Here is an 18,295-nt window from a genome sequence, read left to right as displayed (position 1 = left end):
GTGGAATAACGCGACAGATTCCTCACTCTGTTAAGGTACGCCCCGGATGATACCGACACCAATGAGAAGAGAAAGGAAAGATTTCTGAACGGACTGCATGATGAGATGCAAACTGTGTTAGTGAATATTCCGTTCGCTGACCTCGAAGCCCTCGTGGACTCAGCCATACAGATGGAAGGAAAGCTGCATCAGGCCAACGAGAACCGCAAGCGCAGGATGATGAACCAGAATGGACCCCATCATACCCAGAAGTACCGCAACAACTCCTCTGGAGGATTCACCCCAAGACACAACAAGCCCCCTGCTCAGAGTTATCGCCCCTACTACACCAACAACAACGGAGGACCCCCGAAGCCCGGAGGTAACAACAACAACAACCTCAACAGCAACAGCAACAATGGGAACAACAACAACACCAACACTGGCCCGAGAACTAGAAGCAATGCCATCCCCGTCACCCCGAAGGACAAGTCAACGGTAAACTGCTATGAATGTGGAGTTGTGGGTCACTACTCCAATGAGTGTCCCAAGAAGCTTGCCAAGATTGCCGCCAACACCGCTGCACCTGCTCAGCAACAGCGCCGCTTTGCCGGTAGAAGGAACCAGAACAACAACAACGGCCGTTTCTACCACATGACTGCCAATGAAGCTCAGGAAGCACCCCACACCATGCCAAGTATGTCTTCCTGTTAATCAAAATGCTCAATCTCTCTTAGGAACCTAACTTTTCTTAAAATCTCGGGACTAGATTTGTTTAAGGGGGAAGGGTTTGTAACATCCCAAAAATTTCAAAACCAAAACAAATGCATTTCCCTAATTCCAAATTTTGGAACCAACAAAAACTTTTCTGAACTTAAGTTTGATGCATAGTGATCTTGCTTAATTCTTGTGCTATTGCCATGATTGCTTGTTAAAGTATTTTGAGGTGAGCTTAAACCCTAAACCTCACCCATCTTTTCATCACCCAAGTGAAAATAAAATAAAAGGAAATTTATTAAGAAAAAGGCATTTGTGCCTATGACTATTTTTGTAAATCTTTACCCTAAGCTCTTATACTTTGTTTAGAGGTTGGAAAACCTTCTTACACTTTACCTAGTACTTATCAAACCAAATCCAAGTTGAATCCAAAGAAAATAAAAAGAAACTAAAAATGCCATAGAGGCATATAAGAGTAAAATAGCAAATTTGTGAATTTGGGAATCTTGACCCTAAGACTTGTTGTGAATGGTGGGATCACTCCTATATACCATTTCAACACTCAAAAACACCATTTGGGTCAAGCCAAGTCAAATTAAAACTCAAATGCAACATATGCATAGAGGCATATGTGACACATAGCCATAATACCCAATTATGGCCCTATGACTTTAAACCTTGACCAAATGATGTGAAACCTTCTCCAAACCTAATATAACACTAAATTGACCCTAACCCATGCCCAAGTAAAGCAAGGGGAACAATTTACAAAAATAATGAAATTTGGCATATCACCTCTTATGTGTTATGGCCAATTTTGCAAATCTTTGAACAAGACCTTTTGAAATGGATTCAATGGTTTGAAAATGTTTCTAAACTAATAAGAATCACATTAGAGTCAAGAAAAGTCAAATCAAATGGAGAGAAATCAAATAGGGAGAAAATCCCAATTTCACTCACATACACATAAGGCCAATTTTGCAAATCTTCACCAAAGGCCACCATTACTTGATCTCTTGCTTGTAGAAGGCTTAGATATGATAAACAAACACAATTTCATCAAAGAAACAAGAATCAAACCAAAGCAAATCTCAAAACTTACACACATATGATAATGGTCATATGTCACCTTTTTATTTTCTTCACCACTTTGCCCCTCCTTATCTTTTTATTCCTAAACCAGACTTGGTCAAGTAAGGCCACCTCATCCAAGACCAAGTGATGATGAACAATGTTGGTGTTGACCACCAGGGCTAGAGTTGACTAGGTTGACCAGAAATGATGTGCCAAGATGGAACCCGAGAGTGAAAACAAGATCATCTCACATTTGAAATTTTGCAAATCTTCTTCAAAATGAATACCACCACCACCAATCCTTCACATTAATTATATGTTTGAGCTCCACCAAAAAGAATTGCAAAATTCCACAAAAAGTTTCATGCGGCCATTACCACAAACACCTTGCAGGCACAATTCTGAAAATGCAATACACCTCTTTGTCCAATGGTTTTTAGCCTACACCTCTTTTGCTTTGTGATCATCAACCTACTAGTACCATCCCTGCATCATCCTATGCCCTGCAACCCTGAGGAAAGTGAAGCCATGATCAATTTCTTCCATGCCGGCCACCCTCACTCCATTCCTCTCTGGTCCTCTCCAACCCACCTCACCATGTCTACTGCCTTGCCTGCACTCCCCTAAGCATGCTCGTACCAGCCCTAAGCAAGGAGACACACGCACTTGGCCAAACGTTGCACGCCCAGTACCATGCCACGACATGTCCACGCACGCGGTGAGCGCGCCCAGACACCATCCTGGACGCGCCAGTACGCCTCTCGCCTGGAGCCCCTCGTCCTCCTCTCCCTCTCCCACTTGGCACACATGATCACCACGCCTATGGCTACACGCTAGACATGCTCGCTAGCTCGCGGAAGCACCGTCGCCGTCGCCATCATTGCAACTCTGCCGCGCCCGTACTGCAAGCACTCGAGCGTCGCAAGCACGCTCTCGTCCTCCCTCTGCTATCCCTTCACGCGCGTTAGCTCCGCCTAGCCGTCGCCTATACGACGCGCCTCCTAGCTTGCCCCTTCGCGCACCGGAGACGCCACGCCGTCGACGACCCCTCACAGCATCCACGGCGCTCTCACCTTCCTATAAATAGAGGCACCCCTTGATGATTTCTCCACACCAGTCGCCTCCCCTCCTCCTTCTTGATCCCCTCGAACCCTTCCCTTGTCCCAATTCAGCCGGAATAGCTCCAATTTCATCGCCGACCACCGCCACAGTAGCTCCTCGCCGTCGTCAAATTAGCCCACCTCAAGCTCCGCCACCGGTACCAGTCGACGTCTCGTCATCGACAACGTCGCCTAGCCTCCGCGCCACCCCTCGCCGGAGCTCCGTCACGCCGCCGACCCCCTACCTCGCCGTCGCAGCAAGGTCTTCTCCCCCGTCGACGACGACGACTGTCGACCACCCGATCCACATCTAATCCAACGGTCCAGGTCAGAGCTTACCGTTTCGGTTGAGCTGAGTCTCTGACTAGTGGGACCTCTAGTCAGCTGGCCCGCGTCGTAGTTGGGCTGGCTTTTCTCTGTTTTCAAACGTTTCGGCCCAATTGCTTTCCCGCCTAGCCCGTCTAGCTTAATTCAAATAATTTGATTCAGCAAATATTTCAATACTGGTCCGTGCTAAAAATTGAATAGTTTCAATTCTACAAACTCAAATCTAGCAATTCAAATTGTTCCAGAAAGCTTATGAATTGATCTAGCAAACCCCACTGGTTTCAACCCCATACCTTGTGTAGATTTTGAATAGCAAAAATAACAAAACAGAGGCTTTTCACTATTCAAATAAATATAGAAAATCAACCAATTTGAATTTTGAAGTAAATCCAATTGCAATAATTCACTTTTCACAAACTCTAATTTACTATGTAAAAATATGAGATAGGTTCTGTACATGATCATGGGCTAGAAGCAAAATATTGGCTATGTAGTCAATACTAGTCCATTTAAACTATTTCAAATTTTAGGGTTTTAAATCTATAAGGTGTAGCACCTCATTTAAATCACTTTCCCAAGTGTTATACAGTAATGTGAGGTCCTTAGTTGCATGATATCATATTTGCTCACTTGTGGAATTTAAATCAAAATAGCTTTTTAATTTACAATGGTTGTTTAAATCACATGAGATGATGAATCTCATTTAAATCATTTTTCTCAAATGATAAGTGTGAAGTGTTGACCTTGGTCAACATGGAATCATCCCTGGTTATTTGAGAAGATTAAATCTTAAGAAGAATTCAATGAGAGGAAATTATTTCTCCAAACCAAAGAGAAACCCTAATTCCAATTTTCAATGAGAGGAAATTATTCTCCTAATGTTAAATAAGGAAACCCTAGCATAATTTGTGAATAAATGTTAAGTAGTGATGCTAGATCATTTGTGTGAGCCAATAAGGCTAATTAAGATTACTTAAGTGTTGTTTGGTGATTGTATCCTCGTATTCGTTTATAGACGCTAGTACCGGAGACTATCAAGAGGAAGAGGTCTTCTACCAAGAGGAAGAGCCAGAAAACTTTGATCACCTCACCAATCAAGGCAAGCTAGACTAATGCAAGCTATTTTGTTTGCAAGCTATTACCAATGCAACTAGACTAATGCAAATCTCTACAAGAGCAAGGCACCATTACTTTTATTTTATGCTTAATGCTCCTATCCCAAGTTTTTACTTTACAAGCTTTACTAATTTTTTTTATCAAAGTATCTTTTTGATTCCTGATTCACTTAGTTTAGTTATGGAGTAGTGCAAGAGTATCAAATTTAGCCTAGAGCAATCCAAGTTACTTAGCACCCCTCATAACTAGTTGCTAGTGCTAAAGATTAAAATCGACTACTATAGATGGGAACTTGTGAAAACCAATGACTTTGAAAACCTTGGAATGATGAGTCATTCTATTGAAAGATTTTGAAGGTGAATATGACTTGTGAATGACTTGGTGAATTTTACCAAAAACTGATGGTTGGGTTCGGATGCGATACCATTCCAATTTTACAAGTACCCCCACAATACCTGAATCTGGGTAAGGCTTAGCTGGAAATTTATGTGTCTTAGTATGTGTTCCCTCTAAAACAAGTGTCATCGGGGTTATGCCGGAGGCTGCCTCTACAACAAAAGGAATGATGTGACATGACGTGAAATGAGGTGAATGTCCGGCCCAAGCCCTGTGCAGTTCCCAGGCTGACGGTCTGTCTTCACTGGGAGGCCAAGCTCATGGGGAGAGGTGCCTATACTAGGGTGTGTAAATGAAAGGTTAGGATTGGTAGTTCGCGTACTGCGTACGATAAATCAGGGCCAGTTACCCCGACGAACTATTGCAATTGTTGTGGCACAAGTGTACAACCTCTGCAGAGTGTAAACCTATTCGAATAGACGCGTCCGCGGTCATGGACGAGTTGGAAAGGCCATACTCGTTCCGTCATCAGAACTTTTCTAAAAATATGAATGGTGACTTGTGATTTGAATTGAAAGGTGACTTTGACTTTGAATCACCACTGAGTTGTGGGAATGACACTAATGTTCCCACTTGAGTTAGGCAAATGAGGAGTTTTTGATTATTAAAGTGCTTATGAAATAAAACTGGCTTTCTGCAAATGAAACTAGAGCTTGGAACCCCCTTACTATAGTTGATAGTGTTTACCTTAGTATTAGTTTGCGAGTACTTTAAAGTATTCATGGCTGTGTCCCTGGCTATTCAAATGGCCAGACTATGAAGACGAGTACCAGAACCCGGAAGAAGGACAGCAGGACGTCTACGACAACTAGGATCACTCTCGACGTCAACGAGTTGCTCGTGGAATAGATGGACTACTACTACGCTATTTCGCTTCCGCTATGTGTTATGTAATTGATCAATAGAACTTCTATTATTGTAATGAGACTGGATCATGTGATCCTTTATTTGTAAGACGATTATGTGTTGTAATGAATGATGTGTTGTGATATCAATCTATTATGTCTCGCAAAAACAATATTCCTGGGATTGCGAGGAATGGCATAATAGGCATCTGGACCTAAAAATCCGGGTGTTGACAACAACAAGGGTGAGCTCACCAACTCAACAAGCACAACAAAATGATAAAAACAGTGCAACGTCTCATCTCAGGTTATGGAACATATCGATTATAGATTCTGTGTATTTCCTACACTAGCACTAGGTTGTACTTGCAAAAGACTACATTAACACAAGCTACACACTTAGATATAACACATGGCACACTGTTTCTAACAAATAAACAAGACTATTGTGATCACTATGTTAACAAATCTATAAAGGCTACTCGCGCAATCTATTTTCTTGCTGGTAGCAAGCATATTAGGAAAGGTATTATTCTGAACTAAGAATTGCAAGTCATTCATATCCCAAACCTGCAACTCACTCCTCACTCCTGTATAAATAAAGTTTCATCACATAGAGCAGCATCCATGGCATTCCTCAAAAGTCACACAAGTAACGATCACACATGTCACCTCTCGTTAGCAAGCAAAACAAAATCACAAAATTATCATCGGTTAGTGTAATGGAAAGCACAACCAAGCAAGTGTCACTCGCCACAATACATGGTAACAGATTAATGGTGTTTTTGGCATAACTAGATGTATATCAACGCATATTCATCTCAGTTTCTTTATGTCTTTGTTTCATCCCATCTCATTGCTGATACCGGTAAAGTTTGAGTGGCACCCGTCGGCATCCACCCACTCCAACTTGTGGAGTGTGCCTCCAATGTGGATCGCAACCCATCATTGAAGGTCTCATAGTTTCTATTGCTGGCATCTCATCTCATTACTTTTACCGGTATAGCTGAGTAGATGTCCATCGACATCTACTCACTCCAACTTGTGGAGAGTGCCTCTAATGTGGATCGCAACCCATCATTGAAGGTCTCACTAAATGCATTAACATGGTCATGTTTTATTCCATTTCATGTTTAAACTCGAAACGAGGAATGTCACCCCGCTACAACAACACATAAATATGCAATACCAACAAGGAGAATTCATCGTCAACACAGAAGTCTTAGCGAACAAACATATCAACACGAGGGCCAAAGATGACAACCCAAAAGAATGCATATTCAGTGATAAGAGAACATTTGGGGATGGGAGATCACACTGTGATTACCATCCCACATGTACTTGCCTTTTAGCGCCCGATGGAGTGACCTCACAAATCAATCAACAAGACAAAGCAAAATCACCTGTTAAGCAAGAAGATAAAAATCACAAACATTGCATTCGGAAGCATCATACGGAATGAACATAAGCCTCGAATCTATGTGCCATCATCAACCTCTCACATATTCTTACAGTTAATCCTAAGCCCAAGCTTCTAGTTTCCAATCATGACAAATAATATGCATTCTTATATATACATCCATTACTTGATAACTTTGACTCTAAAGCAATATTCAAATAAACAAGATTAACCACTCAGTTTTAGGTATTTAGTTTACCATGTACAAAACAGGACATGCCATGTGATATTCGCATAGAACCATATAACCCGAAACCTGAAAAATTATATCATTACAGGCATCTAAAAGTTATAATATATACCCCATATGTTGTGCAACTAATTATAATTCGACCTAGGAACATGGTTACTACCTGATAGAGAAATGATGAAAAGCTAAGAACGACAACTACGAAATTACTTTTATACATATTCTCAGACTCTAAACGGTTTAAGAGCAGTTTGACTCGAACTATACTGCACCAGCAGATACGTAAATATTCATCTATGAATCCGCATTAGCTCAAGAGTTGCTAAATTTCCAGATTTCGAATTAAGGACTTGAACTACACGATGTTACTACAACTCAAGTCAAATCAATCTTAGAGGTCGTTTGGTATCCATCATTTGAGTCTAGAATCCTGGAATTCATTTTAAAATTCCATAGGTGGCGTTTGACTGCCAAACTGGGCCATCATTTCATTTGGGAAATCCAGAAAATGATGCCATGTGTAATCACAATTCCTAACTGAAACTCGTCATTCACAATTCATGGCAATCAAACAAATTAAATATTGAATTCTCCGTCATTTACAATTCCTGTGGCAACCAAACAAGTGTCCATTTCTGGAATTACAATGTAAATGAAATGAATACATGTATTCATTTCAAAATGCTACAAATGAAATGAAAACCTGGCTTCCAAACGACTTCTTAGAAGAATCAATTGGATTCATGTGTTACCCTCAACGTGGGAAGACGTTGATATAATAAAGATCGGTTGATGTCACTTGAGCAGACCCTTTTTCTTCTCCTTTCTTCCTCTTCCAGGTTGCATCTCTCTAAGACTCTCTTCTCTCCGGTTCATAGGGGAGATGGAGATGGGGGAGGGTCACTCAGATTGGCCAGAGGTGGCATCGACGGCTGGTTGCCGTGCAGAGACGCAGGCAGAAGCGCCCATCAGAGATGCCCGACTGCTAGCAAGGTGAGAGGCGGGAGGTAGGGCTGCATATCGTGGCGGCTTGCTGCTAGGTTTAGGCAACATGGTGCGTGCTCTTAGGTGCAGGGGCCTTCCTAAAAGCCTTGGTTACTGGGGGAGGTCTGCCTCAATGAACTAGTTTGCGTATGCTTACTAGGAACCTGTTTTGTTTAAAAAAAACACACGTGCACCAATGTTTCCTATCAATACAGTTATATAGCATGACACGAAACTATTATGATCAATATTTGTACTAGCTAAATTTACCACGATGTACAATATTTGTTGTAGTATCACCCTGTCGTGGTCTTGCTTAGCACTGGCCAGTGGGATGATAACGTTGCGCATGCTGCAGTTTGGTGTAGGCAAGCACTAGTCTTTTTCGGGCAGGCGAAGGCTAGATTTTGTGGAGAGGAGCAAGAAATCGTGTGGTCGTCAGTCACCCGCCTGCGAGCTACTCCGAGTTGGGCTTTCCCTCCCTGGGCTTAACTCGTTCCGAACTCGTCCATCGCAAAATCCACAATAAAAAGCGAGAGCTAGTCTTCTAGGGCATCGACCCTCCCTCGCCTGCCTCTTTCATCCCCTGTCCTCGCCGCCGCCCGCCGCCCGCCGCGCACCACAGCTGCGCCTCTGCCGGCGAATCCGCGCCCGTCCTAGCCGGAGACCAGATATCGGCCCAGATCTGCCGATGTCGGCCCCACGGTACGCGCCGGACGACCCGTCGGTGCCCAAGCCGTGGCGCGGCCTTGTCGACGGCACCACCGGCTACCTCTACTACTGGAACCCGGATACCAACGTCACCCAGTACGAGAAGCCCCTCCCCCCGGAAGCTCTGCTGCCGCCGCCCCCGCCGCTCCCGCCCCCGCCTCCGCGCGCCCGCGGCCGCCGATCTCGCTCCCGCTCCCGCTCCCGCTCCCGCACCCCGCCTCGCCGTGACAACAGGGACCGAGACAGAGACCGCGACCGCCGGCGCCACGACGAACCCAACTCCAAGCCGGCGCACCATCTTCCCCCTGCCGCCCTCGTTCCTACCGCCGCACCCGATGATCCGTCCGCCGAGGCATACCGCCGTCGCCACGAGATCACAGTCATCGTAAGGATCCTCCTCCCGTTACATCTTCCCGTGCTCATAGCATGTTGCTTACTTACTCGCTACCTACTTTTTCGTTGCAGGGGGATAACGTGCCGGCTCCAATAACTGCGTTTGACTCTGGTGTCATCCCTTCGGATATACTCAAGGAGGTATGCATAAGCTCGGCGATGAATCATCGCCACCCGCAATCTAACACTAACCCAAAACAGAGTTGGATGCAAGGGATCGCAGTTTGATTTGGTCACGGAGACAGCGCACGCTTGATTATCTTTATCTGCTTGCTTGATTGTGCTAAATCAGAGCCGCTTGCGAGTCAATTACTTATCTACATCTCTGTGGCAGATGCGATATTTGCTCCGAGCTGGAGCTAATGTCGCACACTGCTTCGTGCGCCCTCGGCCGATCTATAATTTCGGCGGGCTGAGGGCAGCTGTCGTTGATGGAGCTGCCACGGGTTGGTGGACACCCGAGGCGGCTCGCTCCCTGCTGCCCATGGTCTAGAAGGCCACCTACGTCGGCCGACGCAGACTCGTTGCTTCGCGTCCAATTCCTGGGAAAGGCTCCTCGCATGGATGGCGGGCCTCTTCTGGGGCCTATGGAGGTCTCACCCAAGCTGCCCGCGTCCAGATATTGGACCACTTGGCAGCTGCCGGAAGGGGCCTGTGGATGAACGATCCATGGCCGAGGGAGCCTGACTCCAAGGATTCTGTTAGAGCCTTTTCTACTTCACCTTGCGTCCACAAGTCTGAGGATGCATTTTCTTTCGTACGGCCTCATATTGACTTCGCATATTGTTGATTATTTGTTACTTTCAGTAAGTAGAGTTTAAAGTGGGAGCTATAGCAGATCTAGGTAGAAACACATTAGCCCTATTATTATTATGGTGTCCTTATTTTGTTTGCCTTTGCCTTCCATCCCCTCGTTCTTTTTCCAGATACAACGTGCTGGATTCCCAAGTCCGACGCCTATCCAAGCCCAGTCGTGGCCAATTGCCTTGCAGAATCAAGATGTTGTAGCTATTGCCAAGACAGGATCTGGGAAAACTCTTGGGTATCTGCTTCCTGGATTTTTGCATATAAAGCGTCTGCAGAACAGCACAAGGTCTGGCCCGACGGTGTTAGTTTTGGCACCTACCAGAGAGCTTGCAACACAGATTCTGGAAGAAGCTGTCAAATTTGGCAGATCATCTAGAATTTCTTCCACGGTAAATTTTCATAGCTTTTTTTTTCTTCCTGGATCATATGCGCATTACCTGATGCCGGTTCTTTGTCTCTTAGTGCCTATATGGTGGCGCTCCTAAGGGTCCCCAGTTAAGAGATTTAGAAAGAGGGGTTGACATTGTTGTTGCAACACCTGGAAGGCTGAATGACATTCTAGAAATGCGGAAGATAAGCCTAAAGCAGGTCTCGTACCTTGTTCTAGACGAGGCTGACCGCATGTTGGACATGGGGTTTGAACCGCAAATACGAAAGATTGTGAGAGACATACCTTCTAGTCGGCAAACCCTTATGTACACTGCTACTTGGCCTAAGGAAGTCCGAAGAATTGCAGATGAGCTTCTTGTTCACCCTGTCCAGGTGACCATTGGAAGTGTGGACGAGCTTGTTGCTAATAAAGCTATTACTCAGGTACGGGATGTGCCTTGTACTGCACTGATGTATTTGGAAGGAACATTTTTGCCTTTCATGAAGTACATTGCTATTAAATATGAGTTTTATCTGTTTTGTGCTTTTGTAGATGTCCTAAATAAACTTATGTTATAGTCTATAGAAACTGTTCCTGTATTCTTAACCTGTTCTTCTCCCAGCATGTGGAGGTGATCACTCCCTCAGAAAAGCTTCGGCGTCTGGAGCAGATATTGCGATCCCATGATTCAGGTTCAAAGATACTAATATTCTGTACCACCAAGAGAATGTGTGACCAACTCTCAAGGACACTCGATAGACATTTTGGAGCTGCTGCCATTCATGGCGACAAGTCTCAAAATGAAAGAGAGAAGGTTCTGAGTCAATTTCGATCTGGCCGATCTCCTATTTTGGTGGCAACAGATGTTGCGGCGCGTGGTTTAGACATCAAAGATATCAGGTAGTGGGCATACTAATATTCTGTGTTATGATATTGTATACGTTGTAGATTTCTCAGTTATCTTATATTTGTTTTGTAAATACATGGTGCTACTTCATCTATATTTATTAAATGACCAATATTCATAATAATTCCACTAATTAAACAATTTGAATTTTTTAGTGATTTAGAATGGATTCCCATGTGATCCATGATACTCCTGAAGTTTAAGAGTAATTAATTTTGAGCTGTGTCCAATACCTATGCTACCTCTTTAGATTATGAAAAAATTGTCCTTTTTCTGTTGCTATTTTTTGGAATATGGAGCCCCCTTTGCACGGGAGGTTTGATCTTAAACCAGCCGCACCCTAAATATGGAAGTACAGTCAATAAGGCCTAACCTGTCTATCATCTGCTGTAAAGTTTGCTGACACAAATTTAACTTTCCTCGTCATCTGCACCTAAATATGTTTAAATATACTGACTGAAATGACCCTAGATCAACAACATATAACGAGAACAGGACTACACAGGAAATCTTGGGGAGAGCTGTCATTTTGTTATTTGTAGTTCAAGCATTGTTTTGATGAAAACTCTACTTCCAGTATTTCAAATCTCAGAAACGTTCTCAAATATCCTCTTTTTTTTTCTTGACATAGGGTTGTGATCAACTATGACTTCCCCACTGGTGTTGAGGACTATGTCCACAGGATTGGAAGGACAGGGAGGGCTGGTGCCACTGGTTTGGCCTATACATTTCTGTGCGACCAGGATTCAAAATATGCGGCCGACCTTATTAAAATTCTGGAAGGGGCAGACCAAGATGTTCCTCCTGAACTAATGGACATGGTCTCTCGGGGTGGGCGTGGTAGGAAGCGTAACAAATGGGCAACTCGTTCTGAGAGGGGTGGTGGCGATTCAAGGTATGGTGGGAGGTTAGAGAGTGGTCGTGGTGGCCGTGGAAAGGATGATTACGGTGGCCGTAGCAGGTTTGATCCTTCTCTTTCTGTTTTATGTGTAAAGGAGTGGTGTCAGACCTTTTTATTTAGTCTTACTGGTGAAAACCCACAAGGTGTACAACTGCTGATGATACCAGAGACTGAATATCTTGTGTTAGTTCTAAATGAAGTAATTTGAGATTAGAAAATTGCCATGAAGTAGTAGTATTTACAACTTTATCCTTGTTTTGTTATTCTACGTTGATTTGTGTTCCCGAGCCAAATACTGGTCTTTACTGTATGTTTCCGATGCGTGCAGGAATGATCGTGGTGTATCTGATGGACGGTCTCGCAGGTCTGGTAGAGGTCGCAGTAGAAGCCGTAGCAGGAGCGACAGTGATAGGCGTAGCCCAAGCCCAAAGAGGCGCCGCCATGATGTGCAGACTAGCCGAAGCAGAACTAGAAGTCGGAGCCGAAGCAGGAACAGGAACAGAAGCAGAAGCAGGAGCAGGAGCAGGAGCAGGAGCAGGAGTTACACTAGGAACCGTCGTGCCAGCCGCAGTAGGAGTCATAGCCCTGGTGCTAGACGTAGGACTGAAAGAAGAGCTGGCTCTGGATCTGCACGTCCTGACTCTGGCCATGTGGTGGAGCACAAAAGCTCACCCAAAATCGAGCCTTCAAATGATAATAGGAATCACTCTGACCAGAAAGATGACTATCACGTGGAGGATGAGAAGATGGGAAAGGTTGATCTGGATCGCTCGCCCAGTCCGCAGGATGACAAATCTGCTCCGCACAGCCCTGTTTATAATGGCAAAGGCAGGGGCTCACCTAATGGTCACCCTGTGGTGGATGCCAAGCCTGTTGAAGTCTCTGTAAAGCCTGAACCTGTGTCTCCACCTCACCGCAGCAGGAACAGGGAGGATGAAGAGGAAGGTATGATAGATGACGAGGGAGAGGAAGGTATAATAGCTGATGATGATCATCGGGCAAGTGCAGCTGTGCAGAATGGTGATGCTAAGTGAAATATTCCTGGAGCAGCAGCGTGCATTTGCAGTGATGCTTTGAATGATCTTGCTGCTATCTGCAAGCAATCCATGTTATGACTTGTTATAATCGAATTGTTGTTTCTTGTATAACATTCCATGTTATAATCGAATTGTTGTTTCTTGTATAACATTCCATGTTAAGACTTGTTATGATTGAATTGTTGCTTTTAAGATTTCCTTGTCGCACTCTTAACTTAAGCTACCTGCCATTTGCGAACCATAGTTGGAGGTGCAAGGCTTGTAACTTCGTATGAAAATGCAGACTCATGATTATTCTGTTCCTATTTTGCATGCAGGGTGCTTTCGAGCACAGATCTTTTTGAGCTTTTGTCAAGAAAATCAAATAACTTGATACTGAATTTCGTTTTAATATCATAATCACTATGCATCGTTCTGTTTCTAGCTCAAAATTTCCAATCAGGCTTGGAAAAAACTTCTCCATGGGAATATGGGAGACCCACAACAGCAATGAAGATTGCATTTTATTACAACATAAAGAAACAACAGTGAGGATCCCCTCCAATGTTTTTCTCTCTTAGGTAGTATACCGTAGCAAAGGATTAAGAAATTGGGCGGGCAAAATTGCAATGATAAGGTCTACACAAACAAACATCATCTGAGCTGAAGCTCACATAGACGTATCTTGCAGTGAACCCATCAAAATTACAGGACTGCTGTTTCTTGCTTTCCAAATCTTATCTGGCCTTGCTTTCGAAAGAATACCAGAGAAAAAACCAGACGATGAAGAAAAAGAAGGGTGCGGGATCAACTCAGTTGACATCCTATTTGAGCCGCCATCTAGTGCTTGCTCCAGTGCCACGATTTTCGCGCCTGTGTTGGCAGTCTTACCACAGGGACAATCACTAATTTTCCTGAAGCATTGTTTGTGGAAGATTGACCCACAGGAGCAACATCTTGTAGCTTCATCCTCCTGAAATAAACATAAAATAAAAGTATTTGATTTAGGAATTGATAGAAGCTGCTAAGAATCAGAAGTCAAAGACTTGGCAGCGCACCTGAAATGGAAAAATAAGGGCCAGGGGATCATCACAAGCTTGTCGAGCAGCACAAGGAATACCGGCATCATAGCACACAAGGCATTGCTCTGTGATGTGTACAAGTATCCTATTTGATATTGTCTGCACCTTAACTGGAAGTGCTGTGCCAAGTAAACAGATTTTGTATCAGTTATGCAAAAAAAAGAAGCCTCAAGAGCATTATATCAACTATCATCTAATGGCTTGCGATTCTGTAGTTAACAAGAGCATTAGTCAACTTCTTGTATCATCAAACATGAGTCAACTTCTTGTATCATCAAACAAGAGTCATACGTGAACAATAACGACAGGACCCCGCATGTGAAACAATCATACCAACAAGATGACCAAAGCATGTATATTCAGCTTGAGAGCATGATTTGAATTATCGTCTAATGGCTTGCGATTCTGTACTCCAACTTTTTGTATCATCAAACATGAGCCATACGTGAACAATGACAGGACCCCGCATATTACCTCCGTTCCAAAAAAACAAGGTGTGTATTTTTAGTCAAAAGTCCAAGCATATTAAGTTTGGCTGAAGTTTTACACAAAAATGACACTATTTACAATAGTGGATAAATACATATGAGAATACATCTTATGGTGGGTCTATTGATATAGATTTGGTATTGCAGATGCTCATATTTTTGTCTCTATACTTAGTCAGACTTAAGCAATGTTAACTTTTGACTAAATTTATATGCCTTGTTTTATGGAATGGAGGTAGTATATGAAATAGCCATACTGAGGAGAAGTTAGAAACAAAAACAGATATGCAGAATCTAATTATTTCTTCTGGACGAGGCATTCAGGCATGGTTGCAGAAGAAGCTTCTTAAAACAGGGTCTCAGTATCCTAACTTCAACAGTTTTATACAGACTGCACTTTCTGTTTGACAGATCAAAATAAGGGAGAAATGCCAATAAATGGTAATCTCATCGAGCATGTCTACCATACCAAAGCATGTAAGCTACAGAGCACAATAAATGCATTTGTCAGATAAACCTTCTCTCAATCACACAATAAACAAAATTTAACCTTGCTGTTTGAAAAAATATAAACCTCCGGTACAACAAAAGGCACACACAGTATATTACACTAAAAGTTCATGTATGGAATAACATATAAGTTCATGAATAAAAGTACCTGCAAAAGCACCTTTTGACAGATCAACAAGGTCACGGAGCGCAAAGAAGTCATTCCCATCAAGAATGTATCTTCGTACTCCTAGTCCTTTAAATATGGAGTTCCGGAAAGGACATTGAACACAAGGAAGCATGGCAGCTATTTTCTTCCGGATACTCATGATATTAAGCAGAGCAGGCACTTTAGCAAATAGGAAAGGGTTGACAGCACTTACACAGAGCATAGGCTGAAAATAAAAATAACCATTTAATACGATTGCGGAAAAGTACAGAGCATAGGCTGAAAATAAAAATAACCATTTAATACGATTGGGGAAAAGTACACAAGTAAAAAGAAAAACAGAAATAGAGTAGTATTGTTACCTGGTCATAGATGGAGTCCAAATACGCTTTTGCTAGCTGCGAAACTTGATATAAAGAAAAATCCCAGTGCTGCAAAACTCTTGCTGGCAGAACTGCAGTATCATTTGTGTGACAAGAAGCACAAAATAACTGGCCAGTGTAAGCACAAAACCGAGGCTTGTTCCATCCAATAGTTTGTACAAATTCTTGCAGCAATGTTCGTCCAGCATCCAAATGCCTATGGCATCCTGCACAATTGTAGTGTTGAAACTCCAACAACTGTCTAGTCGACTTACGAGGCCTATCCTCCACAACAAGTGATATTGTCTTTCCCATCAAGGTAGCATCTTCGTGCAAAGCTCCATTGCAGTCTGAATCTTTGGCATGTAAATCGCTGCTCAGCCTTTGCAAAGATCGGGGAATAAGCGTCTTTAAGAAGCTATGTTCATAAGCGGGTGTCCCTGGTGACAAAAAATTAACCAGAGGGGCTGGTGTTCCAAAGGGATAATTAGAGACAAGCAAAGAACATAAACATTCTTGAATAAGATCACTTCGTCCATTGACAACATCTGGGGATGCATTCCCAAATATTTTACTGGACTCTTTTTCTACATTTATCCATATGGGTGGAAGACTCAATCCTTTCTCAGAAAAGAAGGGCTTAAGTTGTTGATAAAGTGCATAAAATTCACGGTATCGACGTTCAACTTCCCATTCATCTTCGCCACTCCTCACTTTTAATAGGTATACAGTGTACTCTTTGACCCCAACCATCCTCTCGCCAAAAGAAACATCCCCTGTTCTTTGCTTTGCTCCCACAAGCTCTACCGAATCAATTTTGGAAGGATAGCGAGGAAGGGGATATACATATGCATCCTCTGTACCAGAAGTAGATGCAGTGGTGCTGCCATCTCTGAAATGCAGATTTTGGTGAGCATTGCTTGCACGGTTGTCTGTAGACGTTCCACTTTCATGGGGCTCCCCTGAATTGAGTAAAATTTGTTCCATCTCTTGAACCATATCATCAAATAAATCACTCTCCTCAAGGATGTCCACCTAGAGTTAGAATGAGATACGTTACTCCAAGAATGTGGTTGAAAAAATGTGGGTTCATACAGTGGATACTCCATTTGATCAAGCAAGGGAGCAATGATATTTTTTTTAATGTACAATACCACTAAGAGTCGACGATCGGGGTAGAGGGTCAAATGAACAATCAATCAGTGCACGGCCTATTAAGCGTCTAGCTGTACATAAGGATTTTAAGTTGTACTACTACTAGTAAGCAGTAACACTAGCAAGCCATCTACTTCTACGGACAAAATGCACATTATGTATTTCAGTGCGTTACTTTCAGTTCATTCAAGTTATAAAAGCAAGGTGTACCAGTTGAGAAATGGATGAGTAACTCGGTGCAAAATTGGATGGATATTTTATGATTTGCCACACTTTTCTTTATCGCACTCGGTGCATTAACATTCTACTCTACGTAAGCATTGAACTTAGCTAACGGTACCTGGACGGGATCAGTGCGCGGCGGAACATCCGGCCTACCAGAACCCAATTCCGGCCTTGCGAAAGCGGCGGTCGGAGGATCCGATCGCTGCTGCGACGGCGTTTGCGATTGGTGGAGGCGGGTCAGCTGGTGGCTCTTGGGGAAGCTGGCGATGGGGTCGTCGAGGAGGAGGTCCATGTGGTGGTCCCACAAGTCGGAGGAGGGGCGGAGGGTAGAGATGGAGCTCGGCGTCCCGAGCGCGGAGCTGGCGCTGCAGTACCTGTCGTCGTCGGCGTCCGATCCAGCCGCAAAGGAGCCGTCCGACGAGGCACCGCCGGCGGATCGCCGGGCTGGTTCCATGCTGGATCCCCTCCGTAGCTGTCCTGCTTAGGGATTGGTGATGTTTTTTTCTCGGTGGAAGACGAGCAAGATTTGCACTATGGTCCCTATACTTGTGCCTGTCTCCTCATTCAATAGCCTGACAGGTCAACTACACATGATCAGTTGCCATGTCAGCACCTTAGGTCTGATAATCAGACTGCTGACATGGAGTAAGAAACACTGAAAGCTATTTTTTTTTCCAGCAAGGGAGGTTCATTGATATTCATTGGTGGAACTACATTTTACATATAGGAACTCATGAAATAAGGAAATTATAATCAAACCCTTACATTTTGCACTAAGGGCTTTAGGAGAAAACTGTAAAAAACAATCAAGTCCTGCTCCTTCTCCACAACGATTCTACATCTCGGCGCAGTCCACCTCGATGTCGCCAGAGATGAAACCACTTGAGGCGGGGATGTGGGAGCCTACTACACTGTCGCCGAAAGGCCTTCGAAATGCCATGACAACCTGGAGGTTGAAGAAGATCATGAGACGTTGGCGGGGAGAAGCAACCGTAATTGACGCCTGAGGTGGGAGTGGTCACTTTTTGACGTT

The 18,295-nt window shown here is 43.7% G+C and overlaps 2 protein-coding genes across 3 annotated transcripts; one reads left to right on the top strand and one right to left on the bottom strand.

Annotated features, from left to right (window-relative positions):
- The first annotated feature begins 8,843 nt into the window (after positions 1 to 8,843).
- Positions 8,844 to 13,505, top strand: LOC124660405 (DEAD-box ATP-dependent RNA helicase 40-like). 2 transcript variants are annotated; one of them, XM_047198215.1, is made up of 8 exons: positions 9,254 to 9,283; positions 9,364 to 9,432; positions 9,626 to 10,048; positions 10,218 to 10,487; positions 10,561 to 10,911; positions 11,091 to 11,368; positions 12,007 to 12,336; positions 12,605 to 13,505. In XM_047198215.1, the coding sequence occupies exons 3-8, from the start codon at positions 9,950 to 9,952 to the stop codon at positions 13,308 to 13,310; spliced, it is 2,034 nt and encodes a 677-aa protein (XP_047054171.1). In that variant the 5' UTR covers positions 9,254 to 9,283; positions 9,364 to 9,432; positions 9,626 to 9,949; the 3' UTR covers positions 13,311 to 13,505. The 2 variants fall into 2 exon arrangements, with proteins under 2 accessions (XP_047054169.1, XP_047054171.1); XM_047198213.1 differs by lacking the exon at positions 9,626 to 10,048 and having other exon boundaries at positions 8,844 to 9,283.
- A 168-nt stretch (positions 13,506 to 13,673) lies between these two features.
- LOC124660407 lies at positions 13,674 to 17,766 on the bottom strand. Its single transcript, XM_047198216.1, has 5 exons — positions 17,378 to 17,766; positions 15,883 to 16,917; positions 15,521 to 15,746; positions 14,351 to 14,493; positions 13,674 to 14,265 (listed from the first exon to the last, which is right to left on the bottom strand). Exons 1-5 carry the CDS (start codon positions 17,714 to 17,716, stop codon positions 13,963 to 13,965), a joined length of 2,046 nt encoding a protein of 681 aa, XP_047054172.1. The 5' UTR covers positions 17,717 to 17,766; the 3' UTR covers positions 13,674 to 13,962.
- Positions 17,767 to 18,295: the final 529 nt, after the last annotated feature.

This window comes from Lolium rigidum, chromosome 6, assembly GCF_022539505.1.
Source record: "Lolium rigidum isolate FL_2022 chromosome 6, APGP_CSIRO_Lrig_0.1, whole genome shotgun sequence".
Lineage (NCBI taxonomy): Eukaryota > Viridiplantae > Streptophyta > Magnoliopsida > Poales > Poaceae > Lolium > Lolium rigidum.
The sequence above is the reverse complement of the archived record's forward strand: the minus strand, read 5'-3'. Positions and strand labels throughout refer to the sequence as shown.

What these genes read in the sequence shown, in the direction of transcription:
- LOC124660405 (XM_047198213.1), top strand. Translation starts at nt 8,879, where the DNA reads ATGTCGGCCCCACGGTACGCGCCGGACGACCCGTCGGTGCCCAAGCCG. An exon ending in GCCACGAGATCACAGTCATC is followed by an intron (nt 9,284 to 9,363) that starts GTAAGGATCCTC and finishes TTTTCGTTGCAG; the next exon opens with GGGGATAACGTGCCGGCTCC. An exon ending in CTAATAAAGCTATTACTCAG is followed by an intron (nt 10,912 to 11,090) that starts GTACGGGATGTG and finishes TTCTTCTCCCAG; the next exon opens with CATGTGGAGGTGATCACTCC.
- LOC124660407 (XM_047198216.1), bottom strand. Translation starts at nt 17,716, where the DNA reads ATGGAACCAGCCCGGCGATCCGCCGGCGGTGCCTCGTCGGACGGCTCC. An exon ending in CGCGCACTGATCCCGTCCAG is followed by an intron (nt 16,918 to 17,377) that starts GTACCGTTAGCT and finishes TTCTAACTCTAG; the next exon opens with GTGGACATCCTTGAGGAGAG. An exon ending in CCCTTATTTTTCCATTTCAG is followed by an intron (nt 14,266 to 14,350) that starts GTGCGCTGCCAA and finishes TGTTTATTTCAG; the next exon opens with GAGGATGAAGCTACAAGATG.